Below are 13,073 nucleotides of genomic sequence, written 5' to 3'. Positions count from 1 at the left end.
TGCCTGTAATTGTGGACTTCAGTTATCGTTTACTACTTAAAGCTACCTGTAAATTGGAATTAAAGTCTTTACCTTTTACTTTCGTTAATAAATATTCAACTATACGAAATCTGCAGTTGTGTTCCTTCATAACAAATGTTTAAACGTGACACCACTTGGGGAGGATATGTGCTTTGATAGTATTAATTCTCCCCTATAAATAGATTTCATAATATCTCCATTCCCTTAATAGCATGTTGGTATGTTTAATGAGTCTTAAAAAAATGAGGAAGGCTGAACTTGATGGACGCAAGTCTCTTTTCAGCTATCTAACTATGTAATATCTATACCCAAATATCATATGGCCTTTGATGTCCAAGTAAAATCTAAATCTTTTTTAAGTCTTTTAAGGTTATCGGCTTCAATATTTTTAATTAGAACCAATGTTTAATTCATATTTATTTTAAATTCAATACAATTCTATATCTTTTAAATTCTTGCATTAAATGTGGTAGAGAGAGGCGTGGATCTGTTACTGAAATAAGAATGTCATCGGCATATAGACATATCTTTAGTTCCCTGTCTTTTAATATCACCCCTTTGATCTGAGGGTTGCTTCTTATATTGATAGTAAGGGGTTCTTAGATAGTGTATATATATATATTATATATAATAAAGGGGATAAAGGGCACCCCTGCCTCGTTCCATTTGATATATTGAACCAATCCGTACAAAAATCCTGCCCCGCCAATCTAGCGGTAGGAGATGAATATACTGTAGCAATCGCATTAGCTATCCAGCCTATTAGACCAAATCGGGCCAAAACCTTCCTCAAAAATCCCCATCCGACCCTGTCGAAGGCCTTCTCTGCATCCACCGACAGGGTCAGAAGGAGAGCTCCTTCTTGCTGGGCCCAGTCCAATATGTCTACCATCCGCCTTGTATTATTACATGACTGTCTTACAGTTAGAAAACCTATCTGGTCTGGGTTAATGACTAAAGACAGAATCTTTTTAAGTCTTTCTGTTAAGAACGAAGCATAACTAAAGATATTGGATGGTAGTTTGATGTATCAGTGTGTAATTTATCCTGTTTTAAAATGGGGATTATATTCGCTCTTAATAACTCTTTTGAGGCTTCCCCCTTTGCTGCAAATTCATTCAAAGTTGCCGTCAAAGGTAGAATAACAGTTTTCTGAAACTATTTATAAAACATATTCGTATATCTGTCTGGGCCCGGAGCTTTGCTATATTCTGATTTGTCAATAGCCTGCTGGACCTCTGTCTGGTCAATCTGCTGATTCAAGATCTTTAGCTGTTCCAGTGATATTGTCGGGATATTAGAATTGTTTAGATAATTATCTATTTGTAGAGATGTTGAATTATCCTTTAAATTATAGAGACTTTTATAAAATAATGTGAACACATTACCAATTTCTTCTGGTTTTAGTATGTCCTACCATCTTTTATTATTTTATTGTCTATTTTTTTGTTTTCTTTAACTTACCATATATACTCGAGTATAAGCCGACCCGAATATAAGCCGAGGCCCCTAATTTTACCCCAAAAAACTGGGAAAACTTATTGACTCGAGTATAAGACTAGGGTGGAAAATGCAGCAGCTACTGGTAAATTTCTAAATAAAATTAGATCCTAAAAAAATTATATTAATTTAATATTTATTTACAGTGTGTGTATATAATGAATGCAGTGTGTGTGTGTATGAATGCAGTGTGTATATGAATGCTGTGTGTGTATGCAGTGTGTGTATGAATGCAGTGTGTATATAATGAATGGAGTGCAATGTGTATATGAGTGCAGTGTGTGTGTGTATGAGTGCAGTGAGTATGCAGTGTGTGTATGTGTGTATGTATGAATGCAGTGTGTATGCAGTGTGTGTATATGAGTGCAGTGTGTGAGTGCAGTGTGTGTATAATGAATGCAGTGCAGTGTGTGTATGAGTGCAGTGTGTATGCAGTGTGTATATAATGAATGCAGTGCAGTGTGTGTATATGAGTGCAGTGTGTGAGTGCAGTGTGTATATAATGAATGCAGTGTGTATGTATGAGTGCAGTGTGTATGTATGAATGCAGTGTGTGTATGAATGCAGTGTGTATATAATGAATGGAGTGCAGTGTGTATATGAGTGCAGTGTGTGTGTATGAGTGCAGGGTGTATGCAGTGTGTGTATGTGTGTATGTATGAATGCAGTGTGTATGCAGTGTGTGTATGAATGCAGGGTGTATGCAGTGTGTGTATGTGTGTATATATGAATGCAGTGTGTATGAATGCAGGGTGTATGCAGTGTGTGTATGAATGCAGTGTGTATGCAGTGTGTGTATGAACGCAGTGTGTGTATGAGTGTGTGTATGAATGCAGTGTGTGTGAGTGCAGTGTGTGTGTGTGTGAGTGCAGAGCATTGGTGGGGGTGGGCATTTTATTAATAATTATTATTGTAATACATATATTTTTTTAATGTTATTATTTTTTTATTATTATTATTTTTTTTTTATTATTATTTTTTTTATTTTTTTTTTCGTCCCCCCTCCCTGCTTGTTAGCTGGCCAGGGAGGGGGGCTCTCACTCCCTGGTGGTCCAGTGGATGGGCTGTAGGAGGGGGCTGTCAGGAAGCTGTAACTTACCTTCACCGCAGCTCCTGTCAACTCCCTTCTCTCTCCTCCGTCCGTGCAGCTCCCAGGTCAGCTTCCTCTGCAACTCTCGCGGCCGCGCGGAGCGTTGCCACGGTAACCCGTGGCAACGCTCTGACCCCGCGGCTCTCGCGAGAGTTGCAGAGGAAGCTGACCTGGGAGCTGCACGGACGGAGGAGAGAGAAGGGAGTTGACAGGAGCTGCGGTGAAGGTAAGTTACAGCTTCCTGACAGCCCCCGGTCCTTGTCTGTATTATGGCAATGAAAATTGCCATAATACAGACAACTGACTCGAGTATAAGACGAGTGAGTGTTTTTCAGCACAAAAAATGTGCTGAAAAACTCGTCTTATACTCGAGTATATACGGTATTAGTTAACATCTTATCTACTCTATTATTCCTATATAGAATTTAGTTTTTAGTCTACTTAATTTGGATTCTATTCTTTCAGATATTTTTTATATTTATCTTTTTTGAGTACCATAAGCACTGGGCTGGAACACCATAACTACTGCAAACCCCCACGAAGCGCAGCAGCTTGGTTGGGGTCTCGCTGTCTCCTACCCACCCTGGACCTATGACAAGGCTCTAGGTTCCAGTGGGTGAACCTCTCTTGCTCCAGAGAGTCAAGCAGGATCAGCTCTAACAAGACCTTAGTGATTATACTCAGGGGAGTATAGTTCTCCAATACCCCAAACATGAGCCAAAACTTCATGAAGGTGCATGATGATCTGAGAGTTTAATGGTACAGGTTGGATTTTTATAAAACTTTTTAGGCCAGAGGAACACCCACTGGACCTGATGGGGCACAGGACACAAATTGTACAGACCAATGGTAACAACGTAACAATGCCTGACACTCCCACATACAGCACACAATCCCTCCCATCTACCTGTGACATAATTAAAAACCACATATTTCACAAAGTCCCATAAGTACCCCAACTCCCAGCCTGGGGGGTAAATGGGCTGCACACTCCACTTGTGTGTGGTCAGACTGTTCGGTTGTTTGTTCGGTAAACGAACACCATAAGCAGAATCCATTCGGTAGCCCCATATCCCGAAACACCGATGGGAAAAGGCATGCCTAGGGCAGCACAAAACCAGAATACACCACTGGTGTTGCCTTCCCTCCTAGCGTGCACGTATGCTAGCCTATTTTATCACCTCCTCCGTCTGTCTAGTAAACTTGATTTACCCAGGGGGCATTGTAGCCCAAAATAATCAATGCTATTCACTTTACCTGTCAGTAGTTTTAATGTTGTGGCTGATCAGTGTTAATGTGTAAATAGCGATCCACTTCTCTGTTTATTGTTACATGAATACATCCGATTCCTCACATCATCAATGAAAAATAAAGCTGTAGTTTTGGTTGGTTTTACTCACTTGAACTGTATATGCCCAACTTTAAAATGTGTAAAATCTTAACAGTTCACCTGTCTGTAGTACTACGGCTTTCACCATTCCATCATCAAATGGCTTTGTCTTGATAACTTCAGTTCCACAGAATAACATGTGACCTTTGCAGTTTTCACCAATGTGTTCTTTCCATGGAATGCCATTGTCCACATTAGGCAATGCAGTCTTTGTTACTGGAATACTTTCTCCTAAGAAAACAAGTACATAAGCAACACCTGTTATATGGTATTACTTCATCTTATGGCAATTGGAGAGATGGTGCCAATGCCGATGTAGGCTTGATAATAGCCCTAACTTAAATGTGGGCATAGAAATGCTGTTACCCTGCTAAGCTTGGATCTTATATCTCATATCCAAAGCAGAAAAGATACACAATATAAGCATTGTGAGTTCTGGGCCTTTAAACATTACTGAACAATGTGCAGGAACTTTTTAATGAGAGGTCACAAACATATTCCATAATTTCTTCTCAAATCAAACATAAAAAAAAAAAAAATAATCACATATACTTTAAGGTTTAAACCAATACCAATTATATCTCACCATAATTTTCTTAATATACCACATTTTGCATTACTTAAAACTTTTTCATTTTGTTTCCTTTCATTTTTGTCTCACTGTCAAATGGTTAATATCTTCTTGTTGTAGTTGATTCTGTACTGCCTATATTGGATATAGTTGTGTTAATATCTAATCATTTATAAATATATGGGTGCTGAGGGACCTACATAAAGGGATATATTTCTGGAGTTTGTTGATAATTACGTAGGTTCTTTTTGAGGTCATATTTGAAGAAAAATAAATGTTGTTTTTACCTCATCTTCCCACATGGGCGTCCGCAGGAATTATTCCAGGAGGGGTCTTAATTGTAATAACATCCATGTTTGGTCCCGTTTGTCAGTGTCATGAAGGGGAGGGGCATAGTCATTATCACATGAAGCCAGGGTGAATAGTGTTTTCACAACTATAGTGTCAGGAATACATGTTTGTATTCCTGACACTATATTGTTCCTTTAAGCAAATTAAAGGAACATTCTGGTCATCATAACAACTTCATCTAAATGAAAATGCTATGATGCCAGGAAGCCCCTGGGTGCTCTCTTTCCTTTAAGGGGTTAAACCGCTCTCAAATGGTTTAACCCCAAAGGCTTCCTCCACTTCCAGATCTCCAGGCCGCTCAGTGGTATTCGGCTTCTGAAATGGAGTGTCAGGAAGTGCAGATTGACGTCAGGCATGGGTGCTGTAGATTGGCTTGAGTGTTCAGCTGACTCTATCTGCTCCTTGCAGACCCTTCCTTCTCCTTGCAGACCCTTCCTGCTCATTTCTGCTCCTTCTCCTACTTTACCTGTGTGTCCCTTCTGTCCCTTCCTGCTCCTTGCTACCAATTCAGGTCCTTGCTGACCCTTTCTGCTCATTTCTGTTCCTTTCTGCTCCTTGCTCCCCTTGCAGAACCTTTGTGCTGCTTTACCTTCTAGCTCCTTGCTGACACTTTCTGCTGCTTGCTGCCCTTTACTGCTCCTTGCAGACCCTTCCTTCTCCTTGCTGCCCCTTCCTACTTCTTGCTGCACTTTCCACCTCCTTGCTGCCCCTTTCTGCGCCTTGTTGTCCCTTCCTGCTCATGTCTGTTCCTTCTCCTTTCTGCCCCTTCTCGTACTTTACATTCCTGCTCCTTGCTGACCCTTACTGTAGGCTGTCTCCCCTATCCCTCACTTTCCCGATCTGTAGGCTGCCACCCCATCCCTCACTTACCTGATCTATAGGCTGCCTCCCCATCCCTCACTTACTTTATCTGTAGGTGGATCCCCCATCTCTAACTTACCTAATCTAATCTCACCCCCTTAACCCCAACCCCCCTTCTCCCCCCTGCGGACGCCCATGTCTTTCCATGCTATTAGTGACTTTTTTTGTGATTTCATAATTTATTATTTGTTTCTGCAGTTGCAGTGGAGGCTTCAAGTACAGCCATGTCACAGCACCTGAGGGTTAGAAATTGTCAGTCCCACTTGGACTGTAACCTTTCAGCTCAATTAGAGAGCCATCTTCTGATCCTGTCAATGTTATAAGGTGCTGCACAGTTGGGCAATCAGTGGCTGAAATTCAGTGTCAGTTCAGGTGCTCATTGGCAAGTCCACAAATTATTCAATGTCACTTACACCCTACTAATACTATGCTTGAATTCAGCAGGCTTACAATTAAATACTGATATTGGCTGATGCCTCATTGAAATAAAATTTGTACTTTAGACACTTTAGACACATGCAGTAACTCTGAATTGTAGCCAGGGATGGACTGGTTCACAACAATGTGGTGCAGGGAGATAAAGAAGATCTTGAGAAAGAAGACAGCAGAAGAAGGGGTAGATTAAGGTGCAAATATGTAACTTGCACCGCACCCTTCAGCCACCTCACCCTAAGTGGGAATGTTGCCTTCAGAGGTCTGTGACAGATATGCAAAGACCCTGAAAGTAGCAGACTGACTTTAAGGAGACATAGAACAGCATACAGTAAACATTCTCTCTCATTCTTTTGCATGTCATCTTAAAATAAAGTCCTATGAGTGTGCTTTTGCATGTTGATTAAATAATTTGAATTGTTATATATATGTTTTTCCCCCACATTTATATCTTCACATTGTACTGACACAATGCATTATACAGCTGGTATGGACATTTTTCCAGGGGTGCTTTTGATTCCTAGATGAGCTATTGTAACTAACTGAAATCTGAGTGGCGTAATTTAGGGTGAAATCAGGGCCAGATTTCAAATTAGGCAAAGTAGTCACCTGCCTACAGGTACCTGACCACTAGGGAGTGCCTGGTTTTAGCATGTATTATGGACCTTTTTAAATTGAAAAGGATGGTGGGGATTTAAGTACGAGGAACATTGGCCAGTCTCCTCTGTAGTCCAATCAGCCTTAATAGCAGAGCTGCAGGAACAGTTGTATATGATATAAAACTCAGAGCTACCCCAACTCCTCAAGTGCCTGTGTATAAGGCTAGAAAGAGGAATGGATCATTTCCCACCTGCCTACTAGTAGCCTTTCCGAAAATTAATTTCACGATGAGCAGGGGAAGCTCTCAGTAAAACACATTGTAAAAAGACTCCTTAAGCTCTAATATCATCAATCTGACTGATCAACAGAAAACACAGGAGGGGGATTACTTTGCTAATAACCTTTCAAACTCCAGAACTCAAAGCCTAAACCGGAAAATAAAGCCTTTACCTTTATCCTATATTTAACTCCTATTACAAGCTAAACACCTCATGTATCTCAAGACTAAACATTAGCCCTAAACTCAATAATCCTAAACAGCTTTTATACTACAACTTTACGCCTCTCAAGTTGTTAAAGCGGCACTCCACCCAATTAAGATAGAATCTTTATGAAATACTATTTTTGGCTATGTTGGAATTTCACTGACATTACAACACAGTTAAGAGATATATAGAGACAACGAATACTTTTTCTCTGCATATTTCCTCAGCTTGACTTTATTTTAGACTCTGTGCAGAGCTGCAGAGTCAATCCCGACAGTCGCTGATATTGATGGCTGCAGCAAATTGGCTCTGTCTATGGATCCTCCATAGAGCTAAATTCTGTACTCTTGCGCATGTGAGGTAAGTAAATCTCACCTTTGCTGCTCCCACAGCCACCGGACCCCCTTGCAACAATGTCACCGTTGTGGGTCTTACCAAATTCAGCAAAGTCCCCAGATGGTGACAGTGCAGCTTTAATCTTCTTTAAACTAATCCCCTTATATGTTTTAACTCTGAAATTAAAGGGACACTATAGTCACCAGAACAACTACAGCTTATTGTATTTGTTCTGGTGAGTAGAATCATTACCTTCAGACTTTTTGCTGTAAACACTGTATTTTCAGAGATAATACAGTGTTTACATTACAGCCAAGTGATAACTTCACTGACCACTCCTCAGATGGCTGTTAGAGATCCTTCATGAGTCATGGCTGCCTAAAATGCATCCAAACATTTGGTGTCTCCAGTCCACCCTCTGCATGCAGACACTGAACTTTCCTCATAGAGATTCATTGATTCAATTAATCTCTATGAGGAGATTCTGATTGGCCAGGGCTGTGTTTGAATCATGCTGGCTCTGCCCCTGATCTGCCTCTTTGTCAGTCTCAGCCAATCCTGTGGGGAAGCATTGTGATTGGATCAGGCTACCACTTCTAATGATGTCAGCAGACTGTCTGTGTTTCTGATTCTAACAGCATGCAGAGTTACAGCTTTTAGCTTGAATACAGTAAGATTTTTACTATATGTATGGAGGCATGAGGGGCCCAGGGGGGCTGGATGGTGGTTTTAACACTATAGGGTCAGGAATAATGTTTGTGTTCCTGATCCTATAGTGATTCTTTAACTCCACTCTAACCTTCAACCTTCTTTACCCTAAATACTTCTAACATTATCTTAAACCTTACCTGCAATTACATAGCAGCATACACTTATTGTACTCACAGATTAAAGTACAATACTTTACAAGTAGGTATTTTTTATATATGCAGTCGTCAAATATAAATATGTTTCTAGATGATTTAGGCCTGCAATGTCCGGTTAGTAAATGTAATTATACTTACTTTATTTACCATATGTTTGGGTTGAGGATGAAAAACTTTATCTAGGGCATTTGTGTTCATACAGTATTCTTGCCTGGAATAATAATCAGATCCTAAAAACAAGTGTATTTAAAGAAACACTATAGTGTCAGAAATACAATCAAGTATTCCTCATACTATAGTGTTAAACTAATGATTAAGGCCTGCAGTCTCCCTTTACTTCATGTAGAAAATGTGATTTTACTCACCTCTCTTCCCATGCTGCACAAGTCTTACCATGGCTGGCCCCATCTTCCTCAAACTTGATGATCTCGGCCAATCTAATGCATGGAGGCTATTTCGCAAGTGCGGCAAAACGCTGCACTGTGCCAATCAGCATCTCCTCATAGTGATGCAGTTTATCAATGCATCTCTATGGGGAATGTGCAGCATCTCCATGCATAGACTAAGACACACCTCTAGTGGCTGTCTGAATGACGGCTACTAGAAGTGTTACTAGCCAGCAATGTTAACACTGTCTTTTCTCTACATTAAGCTCTAGTGCAGGGATAGGCAACCTTCGGCACTCCAGATGTTGTGGACTACATCCCTCATAATGCTCTTACACCCGTAATGCTGGCAAAGCATCATGGGAGGTGTAGTCCAAAACACCTGGGGTGCCAAAGGTTGCCTATGCCTGCTGTAGTGGTTCTGGTGACTATAGTGTCCCTATAATTCCCAGTTGAAATACACTAATCAATATAAAGCAGGTTTACTAACCTGTCTAAAAAAACAAATCTGTCTCAGTTATGCCTCCAGGAAGTTAAACATAATATTTTTCTTTCCTTCTGCTCACGGGTTGTGCAAACTGGGGCTTAAGTTTCCTGCTAATGAAACAGGTAGGGAGAGTTGAAGTGTTAGTGGCTAAGAAGGATTATGGGTCCTTAGTACTGTCTTTCTACTACACTTCCATTATACATTCTATGTATTTCTAGAAAAAAAAGATCATTGGATCCCAAATAAGGCCCTCACTTGCCATATGCCCTAAAAATATTTCCTCAACCTATCTTAAGTCATTTTACAGCTTTACTGTTAAATAACTAGAGTTAGTTTGATTAGGTAATATATACAAAAAGACAGTAAACATTAGGGAATATGTAAATGTATGTTATCTTCCAGTTTATATTCAGTGCCAGTTTACCCAGGAGGCACACAAAACAAGTAGCAGTCACTTAATTTTGAACCTCCCTTGGCTCTTCCCATGCTCAGTTCACTAATCTGGACAAAATCGTAAAATGTATTCTATCCAGTAAAAATAAAAGATTATATGAATAGCTCCTGAAGTTGTCATCAGTAGTAGTAGGTCAATTCCTAATCAATATATCCTTGTCATATATTTTTATATTAAACATGAAATTATGTTTTTTACCTGTTAGCATTCCTTCATTAACAATACAGTCCCCGGATATTAGAATAGCATCACAAGGTAAGTAAAATTTATTTCCAGTTAAAATCAGTACATCTCCGGGTACCAGATGTCGGGATTCCATGTTATCGATCACTTAAAAACAGGGGTAAAAAATTGTCAATAAGATAAAATTGTACTATACAGTAATGAATTGTTTCTCAGCAAACTCAGGTACTAGTCTAGAATAACACTTTGTTAGGGGATCAGATTGATAATGATTAGTGATCCATGGTAGATATGTCAACAACATTATGTAAAGTCTAATATACATACATATAAGGTGGAGTTTCTTAATGGTTTGACAATTTTGGGCAAATATCGTCCTAGTAAGAAAATACAAAATAGGAAAACAATAGTGCAATATTGTCAGTTTACATATGAGAGTGTAATGAATAAGTGAAAATACACTCACAAGGTTGGAGCCAATAAGTATAGGCTCAAATTTCCAGCTTGGTGGGGTATAAAGGTCCCCACTCCCTTCTTTAGGTAAATGGAATGGTTTCCAAAGAATCGAGTATCCTCTCAATAGTAGATATAAATATAAAGTGCTTTATTGTGAAGTGCACAAGTGGTAAAGATGTTAAAATAAAATATAAAAACATATAAATAAAAATGGAAACCTTACAGTCCAAAGGTAAGTCCTTATTCAGGTATCTGTAGGTTCTTAAAAAAACTTTTTAAGACATAATTTCCTTATAAAAATATTCATGTCCACAAAAAAATCAGAGTGTTAAAATTAGCAGTGGGGGCAAATGTAAGACCTTTTTTAAAAATATCCGTTTGTTCTTTGGTTAAGGGTTTATCGGTTAGGTTAAAAATTCCTTTTATATCGATGTCTTCCCTCTCTTTTCTCTGTGTTGTCTCCCTTTTTCTTCTCTTTCTTAGTCTTCTTCCAACGATCGTTGCCTCTTTCCTGGTATTTCCCAGGAGTATGTGTTGTTCGTCCATTTCATTCTGTTTTGAATTAGGTCCTTCCGAAAAAAAGAAGGAGATGGGGGAGTGTCTGGAGGTGGAGATCTACTCTCACTGTGGTTTCTTATTGCGTTATGTACAATGATCGGTCTTTGGTTGGGGAGGTATGATGTAGTTTTTTCTTTAGTAGTTTCTAGGCTTCTCCTTTGTGTGCCTTCTTTTACCACCTCACTATATTTTTTGGGATTATTACGATCCCTGAGAGATGTTTGATTAGGTTCATAAGTTGTTCGGTGGTGTTTTCTAGGTGTGGGTGTATAATGTGCTAACTGTAAAGTCTCAGAGGATCTAATATGTTGGGGTCTTATATCTGGTTCCCATTTCTTTGGTTCTCTTCCTATAGCTCTCTCTGGATTTGGTCTATGGAATGTTTTTGTATTTCTTCCCCATTTAGTATTATTTTCGAATCTTTCTGACTGACGTTTATTTGTTGGTGATTGTTGGAAATTCATTCTCTCACTATATTGTTTCCTTTTATAGAGAGTTTTAGGATATTTTTGACCTTTTCTTATATTTCTTACATTACCCGTCTTATAGTCTGTGACATCTCTTAAGTAATTTTTCTTTTTAATTTCAATAGTGTCTGATTCGATCCTATCTACTTTAGTTTTAATTTCTCTGAGAGTATTACTGTAAACTTCAGGGCTTGTTGATTCTGCTAAAGCATTCTTCCATTTATTTATTTACTCGATTCTTTGGAAACCATTCCATTTACCTAAAGAAGGGAGTGGGGACCTTTATACCCCACCAAGCTGGAAATTTGAGCCTATACTTATTGGCTCCAACCTTGTGAGTGTATTTTCACTTATTAATTACACTCTCATATGTAAACTGACAATATTGCACTATTGTTTTCCTATTTTGTATTTTTTTACTGGGACGATATTTGCCCAAAATTGTCAAACCATTTATAAGAAATAAACTCCACCTTATATGTATGTATATTTATGTTTATTGTGAGATTTAAGGGAAACTCACTAAGGTGTTAGAGTTCCAACTGTTATTCATACTACTCACTGGGATTCTGTCACTTTCTTTTGATATATTTTCTATTATATTTGGTTTTATACAAAGCTTTTGGCAAAGACTGTCTAATATATGTTGGAGGAGACGTTGGTTCCTGGCATTGAAGCGCCAGGACCTGAAAAGAAGCACACTGAGGAAGATGGCATTTCTTGCGAGGAACAGGTTCAGATAAGTAAATATCATCTTTACCTGCTCCACCTGGCCACGGGGGCCCCCAGCAGCAATGTCACCTTTAGTACTGCATTAATAGTAATATACATATTATGACAGTTTTAATTTTATAGAGAAGGTAGACTTTCTAGTAGAATGCCAGTGGGTAAGGGTGTGGAGCACGGGCACTGCAGATCAAACAAAATAAACAAAATATATAAGAATTCAGGTAAGTGTACAGAAACAGCGTCCTAGCAATGTGATCAACTATAAACTATATTAGTAACAGTGTATTAAGTCTCTTTCTAAAATCTGAACATTTCATGCCATTTAGGTTCAAAAGTGTGAAACAATTAAAATAACATGGTTGCTAATTGTGTTTCTATTCTAGAGCTTAAACATTGAAAGCATTCCCTCTTACCTCCATTTTTATGTAGAACAGTAACCATGACGTTGTTATGGGATTCTACCATGCGGTGTAATTTAACAGATTGCTAAACATTTAGGAGGAAAAAAGGAACATATTTAGAAAAAAATACTATTCTGAAGATGGAAGATTAACACTGCATGTATAAAAAAATAAAAGTTTACAACTTACCATTCGTAGTAAGTAAATAGTAGCAAGAATAGACAGAATGGTCATGATTATTATAGCCATTGAATATTCAATATATCCAGTTGCCAACCAAGTACATAATGTGTAAATTTCAAATAAATATATGGGATTTAGAATCTGTAAATAAAAGCAAATTTAATAATATGGATGCAGTAGTAGTATGACATGACAAACGTACAATATTATTAAAATTCTGTTAATTACTTTGTAATAATAGCCGGACTCAACATCTGATACCTTAA

At 38.6% G+C, this 13,073-nt stretch overlaps 1 protein-coding gene across 2 annotated transcripts in view; it reads right to left on the bottom strand.

Annotated features, from left to right (window-relative positions):
- The window catches only part of LOC134586875 (probable cation-transporting ATPase 13A4), a 147,393-nt gene that overhangs the window by 77,779 nt on the left and 56,541 nt on the right, over positions 1–13,073 (bottom strand). For both annotated transcript variants that reach the window (XM_063442776.1, XM_063442777.1), the window contains exons 7-10: positions 12,814–12,948; positions 12,637–12,709; positions 10,029–10,160; positions 4,062–4,232 (exon numbers count right to left, since the gene is read on the bottom strand). In XM_063442776.1, the coding sequence (XP_063298846.1) occupies positions 4,062–4,232; positions 10,029–10,160; positions 12,637–12,709; positions 12,814–12,948 (511 nt within the window). The remainder of the gene's footprint in view (positions 1–4,061; positions 4,233–10,028; positions 10,161–12,636; positions 12,710–12,813; positions 12,949–13,073) is intronic.

The sequence above is a fragment of the Pelobates fuscus genome, chromosome 2, assembly GCF_036172605.1.
Source record: "Pelobates fuscus isolate aPelFus1 chromosome 2, aPelFus1.pri, whole genome shotgun sequence".
Classification (NCBI taxonomy): Eukaryota; Metazoa; Chordata; class Amphibia; order Anura; family Pelobatidae; genus Pelobates; species Pelobates fuscus.
Note: the sequence above shows the minus strand (reverse complement) of the source record. Positions and strands in the feature narration are given on the sequence as shown.